Source organism: Lithobates pipiens, unplaced genomic scaffold (assembly GCF_037356315.1).
Source record: "Lithobates pipiens isolate NorthernLeopardFrog02 unplaced genomic scaffold, aLitPip1_a1.2 Scaffold_28, whole genome shotgun sequence".
Taxonomy (NCBI): Eukaryota; Metazoa; Chordata; class Amphibia; order Anura; family Ranidae; genus Lithobates; species Lithobates pipiens.
In genome coordinates, this window is record NW_027507789.1 from 111,469,913 (window position 1) to 111,497,839 (window position 27,927).

General features: G+C 43.3%; 1 protein-coding gene across 2 annotated transcripts in view; it reads right to left on the bottom strand.

The window, feature by feature from the left end:
• Positions 1-649: 649 nt before the first annotated feature.
• The window catches only part of DNAJC7 (DnaJ heat shock protein family (Hsp40) member C7), a 156,427-nt gene continuing 129,149 nt past the window's right edge, over positions 650-27,927 (bottom strand). For both annotated transcript variants that reach the window (XM_077459537.1, XM_077459536.1), the window contains one exon: positions 650-4,366. In XM_077459537.1, coding sequence (XP_077315663.1) covers positions 4,329-4,366 — 38 coding nt within the window. In that variant the 3' untranslated portion in view covers positions 650-4,328. The remainder of the gene's footprint in view (positions 4,367-27,927) is intronic.

The window sequence follows — 27,927 nt, forward strand, 5'->3', positions numbered from 1 at the left end:
CATCCTCCATAAGCCACAGTAACAAGAATGACAAAACATTTAAAAAAACAACTAATAGTGCTCACTATATAATTTATTCAAACCAGAGATAAAAACACTCAAATAGAAAGGAGTGGTACCTGCCAATGAAGCCATCACATTTGAAGGAGAGAGGTGAGCTGGCTGGAGTATTCACATGAGTAATACTGGTTTTGACCTTTGTGCGTTTTTGTTTTATCCCTGTGAGATTTTAATAATTTATACAGTGAGCACAATTAGTTGCGCTTTGTTGTTTTATGGCATTCTTGTTTCTGTGGCTTGTGGAGGAGGTCGGGAGGAGCTATGCCCAAAGGAAGATTGGAATCCTGTACTCATTACGGAAAAGCTTTTTTGACTTTTGAGGTCCAGTACATTGGGCGTACCACTGGGTGGAGTATTTGCCACGTTTTGTGCAATAGGAGAGCACGGTTACAGAAGATTGCTGGCACTTTTAATAACTGAAGATTTCTGTTGGACTATTACTCTACCGATCTAATTAAGTGTTTGGACTTTTATCACATCCGTCTCTGAATATGGGAAGAAGTCAACCAATTGAAGATTTCTAATAGTCACATCTATTTTTATCAAGTGCTGTGGTACACTGGTCAAAACCACATTCACAAGGCAGCCCTGTGGTTTAAATGGGTTTATTGAAATACTTCATATTTACAAAGGCTACTTTTCACTTCAGATGCTTTTAATGGACAGACATGACAAGATGCTTTATGGTAAGCATTAAAAAGGACCAGTAAACCTAAAACAAATATAGGTTTATATAAAAGATAGCAGTATCATTTACAGATATGTGTAAGCACTTCATGAGCTTATGAAAGTGGAATCTGAGAAAATGCTGAATGAAAATAATGGAGAAAGCTTTTACTACATATAGAACACATGCTGTTGAGTGAGACCAAAAAGTAGGACATGCCTGCTAGCCTCACTAATCTTGAAAGGTCTGATAATACATACAAATTAGTTGCACAGAAAAATGTAAGTAAGGTTTGACATAATGTATCCTTAATTGAGGCATTTGCGCTTCTTCATTTATAGTTCTGCATTTTATATTTTAATACCGTGTGTTTTAGGTTTAGTGGCCCTTTAGCAGCATTTATTTTCCTGAAGCTGTAATCCAACTGCCAGCTTTGACATTTAACTACTAAAACTCTCCAATTGATAGAATCCTAATGTACAAATACGTGTGTGTGTGTGTGTGTGTGTGTGTGTGTGTGTGTGTGTGTGTGTGTGTGTGTGTGTGTGTGTGTGTGTGTGTGTGTGTGTGTGTGTGTGTGTGTGTGTGTGTGTGTGTGTGTGTGTGTGTGTGTGTGTGTCTTTACTTTTTTTTGCAGCCAAAGTAATTACAATGCTTAATTTTCTTTTTACAAACACAAAGTCTAGGCCAGATAAACAGAGAATCCAGTTGAGGTTTACGTTTCCACCATGCCAAAGTCATGGGAAGTGATGTAAAAAGTGAAATAACCCTTCCGCAACAAATCAGAAAACATTTAGTTAGACTGATTTGAGTTGGAAAAATTGTGAAATGGTACTGCATTTAACACCATTTGCGCCCATGTAGCAATATAGGGGGTTCCTCCTTTCACAGTATATGACACAATGTAACAGTGTTTTTCTTCTAAAAGGTTCTCTGCCACCAGCACCGAAAATGAATGCAGAGCATTTAACAGATCAGAATGACCTCATAACTTTAAAACGCTCATATACATTTGCCTTAACATATGTTATTTAAGCATCTGCTGATCTGCATCCCCCTCATATCAATTCAATGGCTCAAAGATTCCTTTAGGTAGGGAAGATAAATCAACAATCAAATTAAAAGAAGAGTTAGACCTTTTGCACACTGACATACTAATTTACTGACGTTTATACCTAGGAACTTGTTGACAAAAAGATCCCGAGTAAAATTTTCTGTAAAGACCTTGCCTATACATGCATATAGCTGTATAAGTGTATGTATATGTAAAATTCTTCTTGATCCTCTTCTAGTTGCCTATTTTGCAATATCCACAAATAAATTAGTGCACTCAGAAGTAAACATTTCTATTTCAATTTTCTGGCCCTATATGCATCACTGTATTACTGATCTTTATGCGGCAATATGCATTGTCCTATAGACAACAATCCACTGCGTTCACATCAGTAAAAAAAACTTCTGTGTGCAAGAGGCACATAGTGATACAGTGATACATGTTTGGTTCAATTCTCAAAGCTTTAATACCAGGAGAGGGATCTTCATATTTACCCATGTGATTGCAATATTTCAGATCTATTGACCAACTCCAAAGAACCTTATCCTCCCTATGCTGTTGTGTTAGATTTGTGAACTGAGCCCAATATTCTCTTTTCCTCTAATTCAGACCTAATTTTCAGCAGAACAATTATGATGCACAGTATCTCACAAAAGTGAGTATACCCCTCAGATTTTTGTAAATATTTTAATTCTATCTTTTCATGTGACAACACTGAAGAATTTACACTTTGCTACAATGTAAAGTAGTGAGTGTACAGCTTGTATAACAGTGTAAATTTGCTGTCCCCTCAAAATAACTCAACACAGCCATTAATGTCTAAATGGCAGACAACAAAAGTTAGTAATCCCTAAGTGAAAATGTCCAAATTGGGCAAAAATAGCCATTTTCCCTCCCAGTGTCATGTGACTCTAGACTGTTACAAGGTCTCAGGTGTGAATGGGGAGCAGGCGTGTTAAATTTGTTGTTATCGCTCTCACTCATACTGGTCACTGGAAGTTCAGCATGGCACCTCATGGCAAAGAACTCTGAGGATCTTATTGTGCTCTACATAAAGATGGCCTAGGCTATAAGAAGATTGCCAAAACCCAGAAACAGCTGCAGAACAGTGGCCAAGACCATACAGCGGTTTAACAGGACAGGTTCCACTCAGAACAGGCCTCGCCATGGTCGACCAAAGAAGTTGAGTGCACTTGCTCGGGGTCATATACAGAGGTTGTCTCTGGGAAATAGACTGAGTTCTGCCAGCATTGCTGGCTTAGACATTAAAGGCTGTGTGTTGAGTTATTTTGAGGGGACAACAAATTTGCACTTTTACACAAGCTGTACATTCACTACTTTACATTTTAGCAAAGTGTCATTTCTTCAGCGTTGTCACATGAAAAGATAGAACAAAATATTTACAAAAATGTTATGTACTCACTTGTGAGATACTGTATATGCCAATTGGAGACACAGATTGCAATACAGACCTTGACAGTTGTTCTGACCTTTTTCTTTTCTAGAATTCGGATATACCTTAGTTATAAGGTTGTTATGATCCTCTGAATGCACTTAATTTACTTTAAGTAAAGTAACTTTATGTGTTGGTGGCAATGAATGTACAGTTCCTTTGTTTCATGTACAATAAAAGCAGTGCTGCATTACACCAAGAAATGCTACTACTAGTATATTACATTGGTGACTGTAATTGGTGTTGACTGCCTACATTGCTTGAGCTCCCCCTTTCAAAGCCCCTCTGAAAGCAGCAATGGAACCCCCTTTTTTCCTGATGGAGAGAAGACCATTAGATATACAGATCTTCACAGAATGTCGTTAAACTCAAATGTCCATGCTGCAATTCCAGATTTCACCAGCAATCTCCTTTAGAGACCAGAAAGTTGCAAGAAGTCAGTGAATGGGATGGGCGAACAGGAAGAGTATGCAGACCAATGGTGTAGAAATTCATCCACTCATCTGGTTGGTCATAATGGAAGTCTGTTTACAGTGATCTGCTCCACTCAGCAGTCTAAGTTTAGAAGGCGCAAAATATATGTACAAGTTCCAGGTTAATCCACAGCCTCTTGTGGGTTACAGATACCTGTGTCCATGCATACACATTTCCCAAGTGTGATAACAGAAAATCTGCCTATGGAAAATTCCAGAGGACTTAAAGCATCACAGGAGCAATATGCACAGAGGTTTTTTTAGGCAGAATGATTCATACTTCCCTAATCCCACCCAGACATCAAAAAGAAAGAATGGTGCAGATTTCACCTGGCTGTGACAAAATGCCAACCCACATTTCGTCAGGCTTTTACATTTTATTTGAAACTTTCCTTCATGTTGCATTCAAAATTTCCTTCGCACACGAGCACACGGAGAGGTATTTAATCTGAGATGGATTCAAAAGAATATTTAAAAAAAAAACTTCTCTAATAAACAGAGACATATTGATGCTGTGGAGAAGTCTGATTAAATAAAGTCCTTTTTCTGGGTTAAAACACTTGAACAGAAGAGGGATATGAGGGGACGTTGGACAAGAAGAGATGTGTGTGTGTGTGTCTGTTACCCAAACTGGAAGAAGAAGTTTCCTGGACCAGAAGCTGAAAAAGCAAAAAAGAAAAACATAATAGTGAATATCTTGAGAAAAGGATGAACAACATACAGATTGGTTTTAACACATTAACCACTTCAATAACCGTCACTTTTACCCCCTTCCTGCCCAGGCCAATTTTCAGCTTTAAGTGTTGTTGCTCTTTAAATAACAAATTGCACAGTCATGCAACACTGTACCCAAATTAATTTTTTATTTTTTTTATTTATTTATATCACAGGAAACCAGTCCACAGAGACCACAATAACAAAATAGTCAAGTTAACATCGGTACAATCAAAGATTCATGTGTGTAGATTACAAAACATCGGTGTAATTGATGAGAGAAACATCAATTTTCCAAGTAGATGTGTATGTGGGTAGGTTATAGTAGTGATAGCTGTCTTGAGATCCTTACATGTAGCCATTCTCAAAGTAAGCTGTCATCTGGCCACCTATCTATATGGTTAACTCGTGTTTTGAGAGTGTGATAAGTCAGGATGCCATATCCCATTGAGGGCCAGCTGCATGTCCTTTTCAAGAACAGGAAATAGAAAAAATGAAAAGTGGGCAGTGCCCATAAGATGCAGAGAGAAAAGAGAAGGTGGGATGGGATATAAAGGGAGTCAAACAGTTGGGGGGGGGGGGGGAGTGGGGATTCACAAACATGGAGTCAAGTTTCCACCCGTCAAATGGTGTTCTCTAGTTATATGTTATAAACACTGACACAGAGTGGTTAAGTTGGGGATTGTCTAGCCATTAGTTCTTCCCCACGGAGGGCCTGTCATCCTGAGTATTTGTAAGTATTCCATAATTGCCATGTTTTGGAGTATGTTTCTTGCCTTCTGAAGATCAGGTCTTCCATCTGATTAGTAGTTTGTCTCTTGCATATTGTTACACTTTATATTGCAACTTAACTGCTACCCCGGTTATATCTGGGTTCGACCTCACACAGCACAGGAAGGGCTCTAGGGACAATGCGAAGAGCAACGGCGAGAGTGGGCAGCCTTGTCTAGGCCCGTTGGCGATCGGGAAGGTCTTCGAGATTACACCGTTTGCTCTAATTCTAGCCTTCGGGTCTGAGTAAGCCGCAGATATCCAATTCAACATTTTTTCGCCCAGTTCTATGTGTTTGAGCGTCGCAAACATGAACTTCCAGTTTACCCGGTCGAACGCTTTTTCAGCGTCCGTTCCGAGGAAAACACATGGAGTTTTGGTGTTGTTGACTATATGCAGTAAGTTTAGGACTTTGATTGTATTGTCCCTGGCTTCCCTGGTTGGCACAAAGCCAACTTGATCTAGGTTTATCAGATGAGTAAGGTGTAATAGTCTGGAGGCTATGATCTTGAGGTCGGTGTTCAAAAGGGAGATTGGGCGGTAACTCCCGCATTGGCCTGGGTCCTTGTCTTCTTTTGGTATAACTGCGATTTGTGCTTGTAATGTGGATCCGTGGAACTTTTTCCCTGAGCTGAGGTCATTGTACAGTTTAACTAGATGTTGGCCCAGGGAAGAGAGTAAGGTTTTGTAATATGAAATGGTGAAACCATTGGGGCCCGGAGCTTTACCCTGTTTGGCATTACTTAATGCAAGTTGAAGTTCAGATAGTGTGATGGCGTCTTCTAATAGCTTTTTAGCTTCAGCTGGTAGGGAGGGCATGAGGGATGTCACTATGTATTTTGTAACCGCATCTGGGGTGGTTGGTGTCTTGTTCAGGTTGTATAGGGATGTATAGAAGGATCTGAACTCCTGCACAATATGCAGGGGTAGGGAAGCTTTCTGTCCTGTGGGGGATATGATGTGAGGTATGCAAGACACTAGCCTTTGATCTCGCAGCGATTGGGCTAAAAGTCTCCCACATTTTATGCCGGATTCATATATTTTCCTCCGGTAGACCTGCAATGCTGCTTTGGCTTTGAAGCGTAAGAGGTCAGTGACCTGTATATGGACCTTGTCAAGTTCTATTTCCAGTTGCCTGATCGGGGTCTGCTTGTGATTCCGCTTTAGTGTTTGTAGTTTGTTTAGTAGGGAAGTCAGATGTGCAGTCCCTTGTTGTTTGTTTGAGTCAAGAGCCATGTTTGAGGAATACCCCCCTTATCAAAGCTTTGTGCACTTCCCACACTAACCCAGTATCACTGTCAGGGGTGCTGTTAGAGTCGTAGTGTCCTACCTCTAACTACATCTCCGGGTCTACAGCAAGCCCTCAAGTATCCATGGTGGTCTCTGCGCTGTTGAGGTGTCTGAAATAGCGTAGTGCAGGGTTATCGGGCCGTGGTCTGACCACGTGATCAACTCTATTGCAGTTTCTTTGTTCGCTTTTGTCTGTGGGGGACCAGGAAATAGTTGATAAGTCAGTACGTCTGGTGTGGTCTAGAAAAAAAAAGGTGTAGTCTCTTTCTCCCGGATGGAAAAGACGGCAAGCGTCTGTCAGTTGCGTGGAATGCAGTGTCCAGCAAATGCGTCTATGCATGTCTCACGAGGATGTTAAGGATGTTGCCCCTCTGAGTATTGCATAAGCTGTTCTAGGTGGTGTTTTAGAAATGTCCTGGTGTGCATTTGGAGCATGAAGTTTTGCTAATGTTACCATCACGTCTCCAATCTGCCCCTTCAGGAACAGGTATCTATCCCCTCCTTGTCAGACTTTGCGTCTATGAGTGTCCAAGGTATCTTAGCTGAAATTAGAATGGAGACTCCTCTGGATTTAGCTTCCGTGTACCTTGAGTGGTAAACCACTGGGTAGAATCTGTTAAGTATTGGAAGGGCATTTTCTATAAAGTGTGCTTTCTGCAAAAGGATGATGCCAGCTTTCATGCGTCGCATGTCATGAAGCAGCATCCGCCTCTTTTCGGGCATGTTTAGGCCTTTCACATTTAGTGAGAATATATTGAGTATATCTATGTTTGTGAATTGGGAGGGTGTTGGAAAGGAAGGGATAAGTGGGGGGGGGGGGGAAGGAAGAATGAGGGAAAGAACTAGATGGTAAAAGGAGTAGAATCAGTAGGTTAGATTATAAAAAGAAGATTAGGAGGCTGTCACTAGGGTGTGCAGCGCTGGTACAAGTACTAAGGTAGCCAAACTATGGTGCTCCCCAGAAAAATCCTGGGAATGGAGCGCAGTCCTATGTGGGTCGGTGGATAGACAGTGCTGGGAAAAGAGCCCCTTGACCCCTCCATCCACCCCCGGCAAATGTGAATGCTGTGTCCTATGGCGGCATGCCATACAAAATCAAATAACTTAACAGTTGAAGAACATATATAAAAAGGAACAAGAAAAGAAGATAGGCAGTAAATGGTGCAAAAATTACTGGCAGCTAAACAATATCAACATCAAAAACCCAGTTGACAGTTTGAGCAGCATTCCCATCCCTGTCCAAGAAACCATAAGCATTTATGTCAGACCCCCCTCCAGATTACCTAATAAGGTACAGAGTCTGATGTGAACTTCACGTACCAGGGAGCATATGAGTGTCCCTCAGTCCAAGGAGCACCCCCCGCTGCAGTGGCATTACCCCTCAGCTATCTCTGTAAACAGAACTGTAGTAGAACTGTGAGGGCCCCCCCAGGGAGGCGTGCATCATCCCCTAGGTTCGGAGCACAGGCAGCAATGTCTACCCCTCCCCAAGGCAAGGAGGGATTACCTGAATGGGAATCATGTCCTGTCACCTCTCTGCAGCCCCTCCATGTGGATGTTTAGCCGTGTAGTCTGCGGCTGCACTCTCTACTCAGTTGTTGGGCCGGGAATGTCTCTCTGGCTGACCACTTCCCTGTTGTCCCTTCATAGAAGCCCACAGCGTTCTTCATGGTTAGAATGGGCTCTAGAGGCTGTAAAAGTGGTGTTGCATATTTCCTCAAGGAGTGCCGAGCCAGGGATCCGAAGGTGCATTCAGGGACAGAGCCCTAAAGTGCATTGCTATGTTCCAGTCTTGAAACAGGCATAGAAAACTGCAGTGCCCGGGCAGCTTTTCCCCCGGCCGTGCGATGGAACCACATGAAGCCATGTTTCCCGACCCAGGTAACAAGGCACACTGGAGGTATGTGGGTCTCAGGCCTGAACACCGTGCTGTGCCACGGCTTCGGGCTGGTGACGGAAGCAGCATCATCCTCCGCTAGTCCCGAGGAGCGGGATGGCGGGTACTGCCGTTAGTCTGGGCTGTCCTGCTCCCTTCCAGAAAAAAAGAGGGTGGGTGTCGGGAGCATATAGTCTTGGGCACAGTGACTGGGGGTCACTCACATTGGGCCTGACGGATGGTGTTAGGGATGGTTGGCTGTGATCCCACTCATGTGGATCTCCTCCTGAGGCCAACCGGTGTCTTTGTCTGTTCCTTTGTTGGCCGGGTGGCAAAGGGCCACGGAACATGGAGGGTCCCGATCTGCAAGCTGGACGAGGGAGAATCTGGAGCCAGTCTGGTACTGGTATCGGTTCCGTGTCCATGAATCAGCAGAGAGACAGGAGGTCCACGATGTTCTGTAGAGTAAAGACGCCTGTGTCCTTGCGGAACGTCACAGACAGTGGATAACGCCAGTGGTATGCGAGTCCCTTCTGCTTCGCTAGGTCCAGAAGGGGAGGCAGGAGAGCCCTGCATCTCAGAGTTGCTCTGGATAGGTTGAGTAGAATTTTGACCTGCGAGCCCTCTACTTCCACATCTCCATGTTCCCAGGCTTGTTGAAAGAGGTTTTCCTTCTGGGTATAGCGGTGGAGTCTGCAAACACATCACGGGGCCTACTTGGGTCTGCTGACCTAGCGCCCAAAGCCCTGTGAACTCTATCCAGCTCAATGTAAATTTCTGGGTCTTCTAGCACAGTGCAGAAGATTCTCCTCACCGTGTCCACGAGGCTTTCCTTTTCTGTACCTTCCAGGATCCCCCGGAGCCGCAGGTTGTTTCGGCGGCTTCTGTCCTTGATATCCTCAAGGTGAAGCTGTAAGGCGATGCGGTATCTTGGTGCTGATCCCGAGACTGCTCCAGTGCTAGCACCTGTCCCTCTAATGAAGACACTGAGGCTTCCCCCACCGTTATTCAGTCTGTCAGGTTGGAGACCTCTCCCCTCACCTCCTGTATATCGCGTCTGAGTTTCCTTGAGGCGGAGAATAAAAGCCTCAAGGTCTGTTCTGGTGGGGAGGGCCTGCAGTCAAGCCCGAATGTCCTGATCCAGCATGCTGGGTGGGGGGGGATTTCCTCATGCCCCGCTGCAGTCCCCTTGACGTATCCAGGGAGTGATCGGGTGTTGCTGAATGAGGTATGGCAGTCGCACTGTTTTTGGGCCTTCTGCGTGGCCCCTCGTGAGAGGCCTTTTGGTGCCGAAACTTTGGCTCCGGGGGAAGTCCCTATATCTGCTTGAAATAGTGGCGGATTTTGCCTGGGCTTTTGCCAGTGGGGGTCCGCGATGTTGCTGCTCTCGTCCTGTGTATTTGGCAGATTGCAGGTTGTATAGGTCAGGGCCGGGGGAGTTCCAAAAAGCAGCCTCACTCAGCCATGTCCAGGCCACGCCGCCCCCCCCCAATGAAATGTATAATTTTGTTCGCACGACTAGAATTCTTTTGGTGGCAATTACCACTGGGTTATTTTTTTGCTAAACTAAAAAAAAAAAAAAAAACAAAAAAAAAAAAAAACATGTTTCTTTGTTTCTGTTATAACAATTTGCAAATAAATAATTGTTCATAAATTTCGGCCAAAGCGTATTCTGCTAAATTTCTCTTGTGAAAATAACTCAGTGTATATTTAGTCTGTGTGAAAGTTATAGAGGCCACAAACTATGGTTTATACATCTGAAAAATCAATTCTGATGTACTAACCGCTTTCTCATTTCTTGAGGCCCACAAATGCCAAGACAGTACAAATAGTCCTCCAAATTACCTTATTGGAAAGTAGACAGTCCAAGGTATTTATCAAGAGGCATGGCCAGTTTTTTTAAGTTGTTTTTGTTTATTTTGAATTTTGTTTTACATGCAGTACAGTGAGTTATCATATACAGTGCCTTGATTTCCCTTGAAATTTTTCCACATTGTGTCATGTTACAGCCAAAAACAAATTTATTTTATTGAAATTTTCTTTTACAAAAGGTTTTATTGATAATCATAGCAATTTCACAGTTTAACAGTGTAGAGAATGCATCATGAATAAACATAACATACAATTTAGCATCTTATAAATAAAATAAGTATGCTATTAGTAAACTAAAGAAAAACAAAACAATAATAATATAATAAATAGAGGCTGAAAACAGTTCGTTGTACACAACAGTACGTTGGAAACATGAAAGTGGTTAGACACACTAAGGTTTCAGGAATGCCCATAGGACTGCCTACGATTTTTAACAAATACTTGACGAGTTTGTCTCAACAGGGGCCTAACTGTATATAGTCTGAGTACCTATCCATGTAACCATCTCATCCAAGGCTATGCCTGGTGGCCAGATGGATTCTTAAGCGCAACTGAGAAGTAAGAGCATTGAGAGGGAGGTTAAAGAAGTACTAGGGGAGGAGCGTAGAACCTCAAATATTATCCTAGTGGGGGTAAAAAAAGAATGGATGTCTGTGAAACCGTTCGTCTTCCACCAGGAGAACTGCTGGGGATTTTCGCAGCCCGGTGGGAACAACAGGCACTGGAGAAATTGAAGTAAGGGTAGCTGAGGAGAAATCAGGCCGGCCGAATACTTAAGAGTCCCATATGCAAAGGGAATGGTCCAGACATCGCCCCGTCGCGAGAGGGGTGTGTGTGTGTGTGTGTGTGTGTGTGTGTGTGTGTGTGTGGGGGGGGGGGGGGAGGGGGGGATGGGAGCCAGGGCAATGAGGAGATGGGTGTTGGGTGAGAGTCCACTGGGTCTATAGTGGCCCACAGGTGGCATTTGGTGTTTTGCATGGAGTTGGGATAAGGGGGCTGTGTTTGCAGATATATAGTAGGTTTGTATTTTATTGAGATTTTAATATGATAGACCAACACAGAGTGGCACATAATTGTGAAGTGGAAGGAAATTGACAAAATGGTTTTCACATTTTTTTTTTTTACAAATAAATATCTGAAAAGCGTGGCGTGAATTAGTATTCAATACTTCGTAGAAACCTTTAGCTGCAATTACAGCTGCAAGTCTTTTTGGGTATGTCTCTACCAGCTTTTCACATCTACAGTTACATTTTTCCCCATTCATCTTTGCAAAATAGCTCAAGCTCTGTCAGATTGGATGGAGAGCGTCCAACAGCAATATTCAAGTTTTGCCACAGATTCTCAATTGGATTTAGGCTTTCTGGACTTTAATTTAACTGGGCCATTCTAACACATGAATCTGCTTTGTTCTAAACCACTCCATTGTAGCTCTGGTTGTAGGTTTAGGGTCATTGTCCTGTGGAAAGGCAAACCTCCACCCCAGTCGCAAGTATTATGCAGTTGCTAAGAGGTTTTCTTCTAATACCACGTTCACACGATCGGAATTCCGGCCAGAAAAAGACAGATGATGAGAGCTTTTCATCGGAAAATGCGACCACGAGTATGCTCCATCAGAATTTAGCTGTCCGAATTTCCGCCAACCAAAAATTGATAGCAGGTTCTCAATTTTCCTGACAGAAAAACTTTCTATCGGTAATTCCGATCATGTGTATGCAATTCCGACAAGCCAAAAATCACGCATGCTCAGATTCAACTACGAGACAGAAGCTATTGGCTACTGGCTATTGAACTTCCTTTTTCTAGTCACGTCGTACGTGTTGTACGTCACCGCGTTATAAATGATCGGAATTTGATGTGACGGGAAAACCATCAGTGCTTTTTCCGACGAGAAATCCGATCGTGTGTACGCGGCATAAGATTGCCCTGTATCTGGCTCCATCCATCTTTCCATCAACTCTGACCAGCTTCCATGTCCCTGCTGAAGAAAAGCATCCCCCACAACATGATGCTGCCACTACCATGTTTCACGGTGGGGATGGTGTGTTCAGGGTGATGTGCAGTTATTTTTCCACCACACAGTGTTTTGCTTTTATGCAAAAAAATTAAACTTTGGTCTCATCCGACTAGTGCACCTTCTTTCACATTTTCTGTCTCTCCCACATGGCTAATCGCAAACTGCAAACGGGACTTTTTATGGCTTTCTTTCAACAATGGCTTTCTTCTCAACACTCTACCATAAAGGTCAGATTTGTAGCGTGCACAACTAATAGTTGTCCTGACAGATTCTCCTAGCTGAGCTGTTGATCGCTGCAGCTCCTGCAGAGTTACCATGGGCATCTTGGTTGCTTTTTCCGATTAACAGTTTAGATGGACGGACATGTCATGATAGGTTTGCAGTTGTGCCATACTCTTTCCATTTTCAGATGATGGATTTAACAATGTTTTGCGAAAAGTTCAAAGCTTGGGATATTTATTTTATAACCTAACCCTGCTTTAAACCTTTCCACAACTCTCCCTGACCTGTCTGGTGTGTTCCTTGTTCTTCATGATGATGTTTGTTCACCAAGGTTCAAACCTTTGAGGACTTCACAGAACAGCTTTTATACTGAAATTAGACACAGGCGGACTTTTTTTTTTTTTTTTTACTAATTAGGGGACTTCTGAAGGCAATAGGTTCCATTCGATTTTAGTTAAGGTATCCAGAGTATCAGGGGCTGAATACAAATGCACACCACAATTTTTATATATTTGTAAGAAATGTTAAAAACCATTTATAATTTTCCTTCCATTTCACAATTATGTGCCACTTTGTATTGATCTATCACATAAAATACATTTACGTTTTTGTTTGTAACATGTTAAAAAGTGGAAATTTCAAGGGGTGTGGATACTTTTTCAAGGAATTGTAACTAGTGTGGCAGTGATCAGCCCAGGGACACTGGTGAAAAATACGGGGAACGCAATTATTCTTTTTTTTCACCATTTTTTTTAAATGACCTTTTTTCTTGTTTTTTAGGATTCGTTTTTTTAAACGCACTGTGTCCAGAGCAATATAAGGCTACCACAGTAACATTGTACTACTCTGGGGAAGTGATTCTTTATATATTTGTTTATTTTTTTAAACACATTATGATTGCTTATAGCAGTGAATTGCATTGCTATAAATCAAACATTTTACTGAATGAAACAGATTGTTTTGCTGCAATTAGCCAGAGCTAATCCCATGGTACAGATGGGCTGTGAGTGGAGCTGTCCATACCATGTGATCACGTTGACCAATCACAGCTAGCAACATAATTGTACACAATGGAATTAAAAGAAGCTACCCATGCTTTACAAGCGTTATGTGATCTGCTGTCAGTGGTCACACGATACTGGTAGCGAGCTGGTACACTGATCAGTCATCGGCTGTGTCCACACAGATCACTCTGCTGCACACCCCCGAAAGCAGCATCTTCTGAGTGGATGTGATAGAATGTCCACTCAGAAGGAGGAATTTCCTACCCAGCCATCAATCTACTATAGGCCAGGTGGGAAGGTGTTAATGGAGAAGATCAAAACAAATCTTAATGCCTAAATACAGTATTATAACCTTGAAATGTATTAGTAAAGCTGTATATACCTTTGCAATAACTTGGTGTATCCAGGTGAATTATACATTTTTTTTTGGATTGGACTTTCATTTGATGGTAAGATTTAGTGGATATATCCCATTTATTTTATTACATTTTTAAGTATCAAAAGGAAAACTGGTCCAAAATAACAAAAATAAAATAATAATTCTGAACTTTAGCAGTATATTTGTTGCCATTACATGACCTACCAAACAACCCTCCAAAACAAACTACTTCTGATGTTCAGATGATCAGACACATCTGACAAACCTTACAGCCACTAAGGCCGCCATTTTGCAGGAAAGATACAAAAAAAGTTCCCTGATGGGTTCAAAGGTTGGCTTCTATAGCGCAGAGAGAATTAAGGAAGCACAGGTTGCTGTAATGGAGGTTTAAGTCAAGAAATACTTCAAATATAAGTTTATACAAAGGAAAACTAAGCCTTGAAACTTGAAACAAAACGGATAAAATTTAATCTGTGCCTTAAACAGTTGCCGACCACCGAATGCCGATCGGTGCCGCCGATCGGAGCCGCCGATCGGAGCCCTGGCCCCACCCCCCCCCTCGTGCCTGCCGTGGTTGGAATAGCTTCAGGAGCGATCCGTGCAGAGGGGGAGGCCACTGATTCATGGCCACCGCCTCACGATCGCTCCTGGCTAATGAGAAGCTTCCTCTTCTTGTGTAATGTAAACAGAAGCAGAGGAAGTGATGTCACCTCTACTCGTGAAGCCTTTTCATTACAGCTTCCGAGGAGAGAAGACATCCAAGCAACACTACACTAACAGTACAACACGCAGGCATACTAATCACCCCCCCCCCCCCATCACTTCCGATCACCCCCTCTGCCACAGTGACACTAATAGCTGTTTTTTTTTTTTTTACCGATTACTGCATTGGTGTCATTTGTGACTAGTGTACCAGTACATTTGAGCCCAAAATGGCAAATTGAAGGTACATTAGTAAAGAGGCCTACATGTTTCTGAGCATGACAGAAGAGGAAGTCACTCATCTGTCAGATTTAGGCTCAGAATAAGGTCCTGTAGACGACAGCGGCTCCATGACAGATAGCTCTGACTACAGAGTTGTGGTCCCTGCCAAGGTCCGGCGTACCAGACTCTGATCTTCTTCTGCTGTTGAGGTGCAAGAACTGCAGGGCTCTCCTATGGAGCAGAGAAGTACTAGCGCCGCTATTCCTTCTGGTGAACTGGCAAGCACCAGTGGACTAGTACACCCTGGTCGTACATCCAGCACCGCAGTATCACGTGGTGATGTGGCGAGTCCCATAAGTGCAGTTCACGTTGGCGAGGTGGCAAGCACAAGTAGTGTCCTGCTGCCACCAAGACAAAGACAGGCCCATCGAGCCCATAGTGTCCTTCCTGCAGAATCGCCAATCCTGATTGGGAGCCCACCACTTCTACAGCACCCGTACTTCCCCCATTCACTGGCCAACCCAGCATTCAGGTGGAAACAATTGATTTTATGTCACTTGATTTTTATTTGCTGTTTTTCACTGAAGATCTCTATAGATCTATTGTGGACCAAAGCAATTTGTATGCTGGTACATCGTCACTAATCCCCAGTCCTCCCTTGCCTGAGATTGGAAACCAATTACGGTTTCCGAATTTAAGACCTTTCTGAGCCCATCTCTTGACATGGGCAGTGTTAAAATGAGTATGTTGCGGTCATATTGGTCCACTGACCCAATTTACCATATACCCATGTTCTATGCTTCCATGCCCAGGGCACGATACAAGCAGATCTTGCGGGTTCATGCACTTCAACAATGAACTCTGTCATCCTTGTTGAGACCCTGGACGCGATTGGCTCTACAAAATTCGGCTCCTTGTAAACCACTTCAACCAACATTTTTCAGACTTGTTTTCTCCCCATCAGGTTGTCTGCGTTGATGAGTCCCTGATGAAGTTTTCTGTGCCAGATACGGGGTCAAGATGTATAAGCTCTGTGACAGGGCCACAGGCTATACATGTAGTTTTATGGTTTACGAGGGAAGAGATAGTGACGTAGCACTGACAAACTGCCCTGACTACATAGGAAGCGCTAGCAAGATTGTGTGCGACTTGGTGTCACCCTTATTCGGAAAGGGGTACCACTTGTACGTGGACAATTATTACACGAACGTGCCCCTTTTTAGTCCCTTGTTTGATCATCAGATTGGAGCATCGGGCACCGTGTGACCTAATCGCCGGGGCATATAGATTCTCATGGGGGAGAGAGCCTGCTTAAAGTGTAATAACTTGCTCGCTATGAAGTGGAGGGATAATGTTTTCGTTCTTACCTCCCTTCGTGCAGACACGATGGTCCAAATTACTACGGAGACTGGTGTTGTGGAGAAAGCCCTCTGTGTCCACAAAGAGAACCAAAATATGGGAGGGGTGGACCTCAATGACCAGTTGTTTGCGCCGTACCTAGTTGCCTGTAAGGCCAGACGCTGGTACAAAAAAGTGACTGTTTATTTTAATTGGCTTTGCTGAACGCTCATGTGCTATACAGAGCTTCAGGACGGATTGGATCCTTCCTTAAATTCCAGGAAGAGATCATCAGAGCCCTTCTCTTTCCAGACGGTGCTCAACCTCACCTTCCCAATCCAAATGCAGTAAGCCGGCTGCATGAGAGGCATTTTCCTCATGTCCTCCCGAGTACACCTACCCAACAAACTCACCAAAGAAAATGTGTCTGTAGAAAGCGTGGATATAGGCATGACAGCTGCTATTATTGTCCCCTCTGTCCTGACAATCCTGGTCTTTTCATTGGTGAATGTTTTTAGCGCTACCATACACTAGTTGAGTTTTAGCATAGGGTACAGCGTTGCACATACTAAGCACACTTTCACAGGGTCTCCCAAGATACCATCGCACCGAACTGTTACAGTTACAAATAAAAGTAAAAATAAAAAAAAACTCAAAAAATATATATTAAAAAAAAATAGTTTTATTGTTCTCTCTCTCTATTGTTCTGCTCTTTTCTACTGTATTCCATTAGAAATCCTGAAGACTGTGCATGGTTTGAGGGCCCGTACGCGGCTAAGCTCCCAAAAAGTCCCACACATGTAGTATCCCCATACTCAGGAGAAGCAGCAGAATTTATTTTGGGGTGCAATTCCACATGGTGCATATGGCATGTGTGAGCAATATATAATTTAGTGACAACTTTGTGCAAGAAAAAAAAAAAAGCAATTTTCCCGCAGCTTGTGGCAAAATAGAAAATATTCCATGGACTCAATATGCCTCTCAGAAAATAGCTTGTGGTGTCTACTTTCCAAAATGGGATAAATGGGGAGGATTGTTGTGCCATCTTGGTATTTTATGGCCTTCAAAACCATGATAGATAGTGAGGAGAGATATCAAAACTTTACACCCTTAGAAATCCTGAAGGCGGTGATTTTCGGGCCCTGTATGAGGCTAGGCTCCCAAAAAGTCCCACCCATGTGGTATCCCCGTACTCAGGAGAACCTGCTAAATGTATTTTGGGGTGCAATTCCACATATAACCATGGCATGTGTGAGCAATATATCATTTAGTGACAACTTTTGTAAAAAAAAAAAAAAAAAAAAAAAATTCTTATTCAATCACTTAGGACAAAAAAATTAAATATTCAATGGGCTTAACATGCCTCTTAGCAATTTCCTTAGGGTGTCTACTTACCAAAATAGGGTCATTTGGAGGGGTTTTGTACTGCCCTGCCATTTTAGCATCTCAAGAAATGAGGCAGTCAAATTAAAAGCTGTTTAAATTCTAGAAAATGTACCCTAGTTTGTAGACGCTATAACTTTTACGCAAACCAATATACACTTTGACACTTTTTTTTACCAAAAATATGTGGCCTAATGTATGACTAAAATTGAGTTTATTGAATTTTTGCTACAACGAAAAGTAGAAAATAATATTTTTTCAAAATTTTCGGTCTTTTTCCGTTTATATCGCAAAAAAACAAAACAAAAAAACAAAAAACAAAAACGCAGAGGCAATCAAATACCATCAAAAGAAAGCTCTATTTGTGGGGAAAAAAGGGCACAAATTTAATTTGGGTACAACATTGCTTTACCACGCAATTACCAGTTAAACAGTGCAGTGCCAAATTGTAAAAAGTCCTCTGGTCTTTGGCAGCCAAATGGTCTGGGGCTTAAGTGGTTAAGAGCGTAGGTAGGCCATAACACGAAGCACAAAGAAATCTCTGTGGATTAAAATGCCTGTGTTCACACCAGGCAAAAGTATTTCCAGGTACAATAGTACATTTTTCTGGAAGTTACTTTTCTTCCTAGGAGCAAAGTGAAAATGTCAGAAATCAGAAACACCCCTGTCCTCAATGACCCAAGTTCCAACTGCCCTCCTATTAAAGAATAAGTTCCCCTTTGGAATGCGTTACATACCCCAACATGTTTTTAGGTTGGAACATGTTTCAGGGTGTGCATCTTTTCTCCCCAATGGACCCCCCCCCCTCCTCTACCTACACCCACTGTCACAATTTGAAAACAGCATGGTTGTGTGGGGCTCCATTCACAGAGCCTAGTCTTTCACAAAAATGTGCATATAATTTTTTTTTTTTTTTTTTAAAGGTGAACTTAGCATTTAAAGCCAGTGACTGAGAAACGGGATGAACAGGGGGCCCCGAGACAGGTGGTTTGCGAGTCAAATAATTTTTTTTAGCACTCTGAACTCCAGGATGTTGATTTCCCCTTTACTTCTCTGGGTGACCAGGTTTCCTGAACTGTGAAGGATTGAACAACTCTTCCCAGCCTGTGGGGCTGGCATCTGTTAATCACTCCCCAAGGGTATTGTAGAAACGACTTCTTTATTGACAAGGCTGGACTGGAAATCCACCAAGCTAGGGACTTCCATGCTTGGCTGGAGAGAACATAGGGCAGTCTAGAGAAGGAGCTTGCTTTTTCCAGGCCAACAAGATGTTGCATTAGAGAGGACTTGAATGAAGTTGATCTAATGGCACCAACCCCATGTGAGCCTAACATGAGGTTCAAAATCTCACTGAGATCTGAGCATGAGATCTTAGAGAATTCAGTTTTTTTTACTGGCCTGTGTATATCAAAAATCCTAAGTATTCTAGGTGAAGGGAAGGTTGAAAGGCCATATTCTGACCTGGTGGCTGATGATTGCAGGGCTTGCTTGGAATGTGTTCTTTGGGTACTGAGCTCTGCCAGTAGCACCTTTCAGACCTTTGAGTACTATTAGTTAGCCGCAGAGCACTTTCCAGGTTCAGAGTTGTGGCCCCAGAGCCCCAGTCTCAAGGACTCCTAAAGTTATGTGTACATGTGCAGGTGGGAGGTGACAGCCGGTGAACATGTGTCAGTTGGCTGGAGGGAGAGCTTGCTCAAAAGGAGGAGGAAAAGAAGTGCATGCCGAGAAAGAGGAGAAAAGTGGACAGGGACCAACCTGAAGAGTGAAAGGAGTACAGGCCTAGTTACAGAGGAGAGACAAAATGCCTGGCAGCTCAGGAGTGGAGCTGTGAGAGCTATTATATATTTTTTCTTTTTCTCTTTTTTCTTTTCCTTTCCCTTCCTTTTCTCTGTGTTTCTTTTTTCCTTTTCCATTCTTGATCTTTTTTTTTTCACATTCACTTGTCCACCTACACTTTGGCATTGGGCTTAGAATATTTACAGTACACCCAAAATATATATTTCCAGATATGAAGCCCACTCATACCACTACTTGGACTTATGCCTTTCATTCTTTTTTTCATGGGGATGATGTTTTGTGCACCTGGTCCCTCTCCTGCGGGCCCCTTCCACAACTCCAGGTACAGACAATTTGGACAGCCTTTGATTCCTTTTCCCCCATTTTCCAGACTTATGATGTAAATACTTAGAGGGATGATTAACTCTCCCCTTTTCTCTTGCAGACATTCTTCCTGTTGAGGGGTATTTTGGCTGATCATATTGGTCTACTCAGGTTTTATTTTATTTTTTTAATAGAGTTGCATGCATCTGCCCCTGGTATTATCCACGAAACGTGCGTCGGGCTATTACAATGTATTCTTACGCCTATTGATAGGAATCTACTTAGACTCATCTACAACCAAATCATCATGTTTTTTTTTACCATTGTTTATACTGCATAGTGCCATTTAGATGATGTGTATAAATATGAATCTGCAATAATTCATGTTACCCCATTAAATATTTTGTCAATTTTATATGCCGTCCCTTTGACATGTATATGTAATGTATTCATGAGGTCAATACCATGTATGTGTGTGCGTGTATACTTATTAAACCTTTTCTACTATATGCATTATTGTTATGTATTGTTGGACTCCATATGCCAATTAAATATACTTTCCAATTATCTCACCCACCACAAATCAATAGCCTCATTTAAAGTCCCACTTTCCTTTTTTTTGTACCCGAATCAGGGATGGAGGCACAGACCCTGTGCTTTATTTAAAGACCCAACCTCCCCCCTATTCTATTTTTCACTTATATACACAGTGGCACGCTGCACATTTTGTATAGTGGACTTTAATTATTCACATATTTTTTTTGAGAGCTGCAAGCTTTCTTATGAAGCCCATAAAAAGTTCTGGTGCAACCAGAAGTGAAACTATGTCCACCTGTGTGCAATCTGTCACATGTGTCATTACATATACATACAGTGCCTTGCGAAAGTATTCGGCCCCCTTGAACTTTTCAACCTTTTGCCCCATTTCAGGCTTCAAACATAAAGATATAAAATTTTAATTTTTTGTGAAGAATCACCAACAAGTGGGACACAATTGTGAAGTGGAACGATATCTATTGGATAATTTAAACTTTTTTAGCAAATAAAAAACTGAAAAGTGGTGCATGCTAAATTATTCGGCCCCTTTACTTTCAGTGCAACAAACTCACTCCAGAAGTTCAGCGAGGATCTCTGAATGATCCAATGTTGTCCTAAATGACTGATGGTTATAAATAGAATCTACCTGTGTGTAATCAAGTCTCTGTATAAATGCACCTGCTCTGTGATAGTCTCGGGGTTCTGTTGAAAGCGCAGAGAGCATCATGAAGACCAAGGAACACACCAGGGAGGTCCGTAATACTGTTGTGGAGAAGTTTAAAGCCGGATTTGGATACAAAAAGATTTCCCAAGCTTTAAACAATCCAAGGAGCACTGTGCAAGCGATCATTTTGAAATGGAAGGAGTATCAGACCACTGCAAATCTACCAAGACCTGGCCTTCCCCCTCTAAACTTTCAGCTCAGACAAGGAGAAGACTGATCAGAGATGCAGCCAAGAGGCCCATGATCACTCTGGATGAACTGCAGAGAACTACAGCTGAGGTGGGAGAGTCTGTCCATAGGACAACAATCAGTCGTACACTGCACAAATCTGGCCTTTATGGAAGAGTGGCAAGAAGAAAGCCATTTCTCAAAGATATCCATAAAAAGTCTAGTCTAAAGTTTGCCACAAGCCACCTGGGAGACACACCAAACATGTGGAAGAAGGTGCTCTGGTCAGATGAAACCAAAATCGAACTTTTTGCCCACAATGCAAAACTATATGTTTGGCATAAAAGCAACACAGCTCATCACCCTCAACACACCATCCCCACTGTCAAACATGGTGGTGGCAGCATCATAGTTTGGGCCTGCTTTCTTCAGCAGGGACAGGGAAGATGGTTAAAAATGAGTGGAAGATGGATGCAGCCAAATACAGGACCATTCTGGATGAAAATCTGTTGGAGTCTGCAAAAGACCTGAAACTGGGACGGAGATGTATCTTCCAACAAGACAATGATCCCAAACATACAGCAAAACCTACAAAGGAATGGTTCACAAATAAACGTATCCAGGTGTTAGAATGGCCAAGTCAAAGTCCAGACCTGAATCCAATCGAGAATCTGTGGAAAGAGCTGAAACACATGCTCTCCATCCAACCTCACTGAGCTCGAGCTGTTTTGCAAGGAAGCATGGGAAAGAACTTCAGTCTCTCGATGTGCAAAACTGATAGCGACATACCCCAAGCGACTTGCAGCTGTAATCGCAGCAAAAGGTGGCTCTACAAAGTATTAACGCAAGGGGGCCGAATAATTTTGCACGCCCCACTTTTCATTTTTTTATTCGTTAAAAAAGTTTAAAAAATCCAATAGATTTCGTTCCACTTCACAATTGTGTCCCACTTGTTGGTGATTCTTCACAAAAAATAAAAATGTTATATCTTTATGTTTGAAGCCTGAAATGTGGCAAAAGGTTGAAAAGTTCAAGGGGGCCGAATACGTTTGCAAGGCACTGTACCTTTTTGAAATGCCCCTGAGGCTGCAACACCTAAGCAAGGGGCACCACTAACCAAACACTGCCATGAAGATCAAGGAACTCTCCAAACAAGTAAGGGACAATGTTGTTGAGAAGTACCAGTCAGGGTTAGGTCATAAAAAAATATCCAAATCTTTGATGATCCCTAGGAGCACCATCAAATCTATCATAACCAAATGGAAAGAACAAGTCACAACAGCAAACCTGCCAAGAGATGGCCGCACACCAAAACTCACGGATCGGGCAAGGAGGGCAGAATTTCAGAGAGGCAGCACAGAGACCTAAGGTAACCTTGGAGGAGCTGCAGAGTTCCACAGCAGAGATTGGAGTATTCATACATAGGATGACAGTAAGCTGTTTAAGCTCCATAGAGTTGGGCCATTACTTTAAGCAAGAAAAAATAAATGGCACGTTTTGAGTTTGCGAAAAGGCATGTGGGAGACTCCAAAAATATATGGAGGAAGGTGCTCTGGTCTGATGAGACTAAAATTGAACTTTTTGGCCATCAAAGAAAACACTGTCTGGCACAAACTCAACACATCACATCCCCCATTAAAAACACAATCCACACAGTTAAACATGGTGGTGGCAGCATCATGCTGTGGGGATGTTTTTCAGCAGGTCAGGACTGGGAAACTGGTCAGAGTTGAGGAAAAAAGTGGATGGTGCTAAACACAGGGATATTCTTGAGAAAAACCTGTACCACTCTGTGTGATTTGAGGCTAGGATGGAGGTTGTCAAAATAAGTCAGAGGGACCGGTACATCAGCAGAGGGATCCGCTGGCTCCTGAATCTTCAGGATATCACGCACAGCTGTGATAAGTGCTCTAACTAGCGCTTTATCGGGCGCGGACCCGGACGGGGACTCATCCTCACAGTCCGAACGGTCCTAGTCAGCGTCATGTGACAAGACAGAGCAGGGATCAGCAGGACCCGAGTCTGCGTTAGAGCTCTCAGGGGCCACTTTTTAGTACCTTTCTTCCCACGTACCGCCTCTATCTTGGCAAAGAACGAATTGAGGACCGCCGTAAGGGTGTCCATAGGGACCGCGCAGTCCGCAGGTGACCCGGTTGCAATTGCCTGGATTTCTAGGGAAGAAATACCAGTTTCTGAAGCCATGCCGACCCTACCCTGTCTGCCACCCGAAGGGGACTTAGGACAGTGAAAGTCCCACCCTCCTTCTGCCGCTGGCTGAGGGGCTCTAACCCGCTAGACTCATCACCCTGGGCCGCTCCGCGCTGTATTACCGCAATGCCTGATGATCCCCAGCGCTCCCAAATGCAGAGATAGCAAAAAACTGTCGGTGGCTGGCTGCACGATCGGAGAACGATCTGTGGGCGAACACACACACACACACACACACACGTTCAGAACACAGGATAACTTCCCCAGCGCCCTATGATGACCAAACAGGAAGCAGAGGGCACAGGGGCAGCTGCTAGAGCACAAAAACGTGGTCTGGCTACAAGAACATTGCCGCCGGTGTTCTCAATAGGGAATCACCAGGAAAATGGCCGCCTAAAGCAAGTCGCCAGTCTGACCCTTGCCCATACTTAAAATGGCTGCCAAACAACGCTATGGGGGACTAGAGAAAACATGTGGCAGGTACAGCGCTGCACCAACACAGGGGCATGACTACACAGGCATCCAGTGGGACTAAGCTGCAGGACCCAGGCACCCAGCACAGCTAAAACCCCCAGGTGAGAGCCCAGGCACACACACACCGCTCAGCACATAGACAGCCCCCCCACCGTGAGGGGGGAAGGGAGGGAGCTAGGGACAGGGGAGAGAAGAGAGGGGGGCGAGGGGGCCCCCAAATTGACCTCCCAGGGAATGCCCAGCTGCTCCACCCTAACAGGCAGGGAGAGCTGTACTTACCAGTCCTGAAGCTGGGAGACATTCCACGGTAGTCAGCTCCTAATCAGTACAGGGAAGACTACTGGCCTCAGCATACTGTGATGCAGACATCAGTAGCCCGGTCATATGTACGCCCCGGAGCATAAAGCTCACCGACCACCTCTGGAGCCCAGGTATGTCGTGGCCTGCAGAGCCGTAGCTGCGACCTGCACACACTCGATGGCCGGACTGGGGAGACTACAAGGATAAGTGAACCAGCCTGTCACCCAGCCGGCTGTTGATATAATATCACAGGATCATCATCGTGAGCAAAAAGCCAAGCTTCTGCACCAAAAAAAACGCGGACCTACGGGCCGCAGGGTTCCTAGGTCTTATCTCCTCACTAGGCAAGAAAAAACAGAGTTCTGCTAGAACAGGCTGTGGGGTTGTTCTGAAGTGTTGTATTACAACTTGCCTAGTAATCTCCAGTGATAGGGCTGACAACCCATTTTGTTACAGAGAGAAGCTGTGTCGGTTGGTGAATATAAGAGAAATATCCAACTTAAAGGAGCTGGAGCAGTTCTGCATGGAGGAATGGGCAAAAATCACAGTGGTAAGATGTGACAAGCACGTAAACACTGATCCAAAGCGACTTGGAGCTGTGATAGCCGCAAAAGGTGGCTATACAAAGTATTGACGGGGGGGGGGGGGGGGTGAATAGTTATGTACATTGACATTTTCTGTTATTTTATCCTATTTGTTGTTTCACAATAAAAAAAACATCTTCAACGTTGTGGGCATGTTCCGTAAATTAAATGATGCAAATCCTCAAACAATCCATGTTAATTCCAGGTTGTGAGGCAACAAAACACGAAAAAAAGGCCAAAGGGGTGAATAATTTTGCAAGGCACTGTATGCCTAGTACATGCAGCTGTGTGATTTTATTTGTACACGTCTACAGCAAAAAGGTCAAAGGCTACCACAGGATCTTTGCAAGTTGGTCCATAAATTCTAGCACAACTGCAGCAATTCCCTGGATGAGGCAGAAAAGGGGGCACCTCAGACAGAGCTATGGGAGACTCTGAGGCATGAGATGTCCAGGCTATTGGTGTCAGCACTCTAAAGCCCAGTACACATGGGCCAAATGGCAGCTGTCATCGGCCTGTAATACAAAAAATTGCCAACATTAGGCCGTGTGCAAGGCACTCTGTCTGACGGAAGCCAGCCATTTGGCTGGCTTCTGTCAGACGAGCATGCTGGAAGACCAGCAGCCGACTGGCACCCGATCAGCACTGTAAGCCAACAGCAGAGATCAGAGTGTTCTGATGGGAAGGACGCCCCCTGTCAGAACACAAAAGCTCAGGGGGAGATGGATGTAATCCCGATGGGTTGAATGGAAAAAAAACAAATAGTGTGCATCAGAGCTGATGCAGTGGCACTGCTCACCTTGTACTTGGAACATGGGCACTACTACTAATACTAATATAATACTAATACTGATTTAACTGCAACAATAGCGGCACCAAGTAGAAAGCAAGGTTTACTCACAAACAACTGCTTGAGCAGAAATACATGGACATACCAGGATGTGAACCATCTCTAGCATTCAGGAGCAATAGCTGGGGGAAAAATGCTGAGGAAGAAAAAAAAGCAAAATAGAGCAGGGAGTGCGTGTAACTAATAGAATAAGAGGGATAATTGTAGCATTCAACGTTACCAATGATGTAGCTTTTGCCACTGCCCAGTCCCAATAACGTGGTTATTAAGAGTTCCCTGAGACTGGGGCTGTACCACAACTCCAAAACTGGAAAGTGCTCTGTGGCAAACTAACAGTACTCGAATGTCTGGAAGGCACTACTGGCAGAGCTCAGTGCCCAAAGGATACATTCCAGGCAATGCCTGCAATCATCGGCCGCACGGTCAGAATATGACCATCCGAGGTATTGTTAATATTTAGTTGATCTAAATAGCCAAATGGAAAGCCCAGCTTGTAGATAATATACTGAATGAAGAAAAAACACCTTAATAAAATTAGATGAATGATACGACTAGTAAAAAATGGGGTACCATTATTTCAATAGAGAAAATGTGTTCTATCCTCCTAGGATACTAGCAGCAAAGTAAAGAACACTGGGAGTGGGAGGGCCAATACCTGTCTAAGACTTCCAGTGTTCAAATCTTCACGTAGGCGGCAGTATATTGAAATTGTCTCAATTTAACCAAATCCTGCGTTCCTTAACCACTTGCGTCTATTGTTGTCCTCCCAGAACTGCGTCCTTCAAACAGCTGCTCACAGATCAGGGTAAAGGCACAATCACAGCAGCCCTTTGCTATGTTATCAGTTGTGTCCAATCAAAGCCAATCAGAATGTAAACACACTTGCAGATCATCGGCATTCCTTGCCTCACGTTGTCACAGTGCAATGAGAGTTGGTAACCAGCTTGTATGAAAGGGCACTGATTGTAAGGGCTTACCCGTTACATAGTTGGTAAGGTTGAAAAAGAAAAAACACAAGTCCATGAAGTCCAATCTGTGTGTGTGCGCTTTTATGTTAATATTGCTAATGTATGTTAATGTTAATTATGTTAATATACTGCTTGTGGAAGAGAATTCCACATTCTCACCGTAAAGAACCTTCTACGCTGTTTCTGGTTAAATCAATTTTCCTCTCATTTTAATGAATAGCCGTGTGTCTTTTTTAAATGCTCTTTTGCGGAAAAGTTTTATCCCTATTGTGGGGTCACCAATAAGGTATTTGTACATTGAAATCACATCCTCTCTCAAGCGTCTCTTCTCCAGAGAGAATAAGTTCAGTGCTTGTAATCTTTTCTCATAACTAAGATCCTCCAGTCCCTTTACTAGCTTTGTTGCCTTTCTCTGTAATCTCTCCATTTGCAGCACATCATTCCTGAGGACTGGAGCCCAGAACTGAACGGCACCACTCCATGTACAGCTGGACCAAAATCTTGTAGAGTGGGAGAATTATCGTTTTATCTCTGGAGTTAATTCCCTTTTTAATGCATGCCAATATTCTATTGGCTTTGCTTACAGCAGCTTGGCATTGCATGCCATTGAGAAGACTGTCATCTACTAAGACCCCCAGGTCCTTTTCCATCCTAGATTCCCCCAGAGGTTCTCCCCCTAGTGAGTAGGTTGCATTCATGTTTTTGCCACCCATATGCATTATTTTTCCAAATTAAACCTCATCTGCCATGCTAGCTGCCCACTCCATTAATTTGTTCAGATCTTCTTGCAAGGTTTCCACATCCTGTGGAGAAGTTATTGCCCTGCTTAGCATCATTCAAAAATACTGAGATTGAGCTGTTTATCCCATCCTCCAGGTCATTTATAAATAAATTAAATAGGACTGGTCCCAGGACAGAACCCTGAGGCACCCCACTTTCCACATTGGAACATTCTGAGTACTCCCCATTTATCACTACCCTCTGAACTCATCCTTGTAGCCAATTTTCAATCCAGGTACTCATCCTTTGGTCCATGCAAACAGACCTTAGCTTGTATAGTAAACATTTGTGGGAAATTACCAAATGCCTTTGCAAAATCCAGATAAACTATGTCTACGGGCCTCCCTTCATCTAGATGGCAGCTCACCACCTCATAGAAGGTTAGTAGATTTGTTTGGCAAGAATAACTTTTCATGAATCCATGCTGTTTACTGCTAATGATACCGGTTTCATTACTAAAATCTTGTATATAGTATAGTCACTTATCCCTTACAAGAGCTTGCATACTATTAACGATAGGCTAACTGGTCTGTAATTCCCAGGGATATATCTTGGTCCTTTTTTAAAGATTAGTGCTACATTGGCTTTTCTCCAATCTGCTGGTACCATACCAGCCAGTAGACTGTTGGTAAAAATTAGGAACAACGGTCTGGTAATTACTTTACTGAGTTCCTTAAGGACCCTCGGGTGCAAGCAATCTGGAAAGGCCGACACCACCTTTGGCAAGAAGGATGGAATAG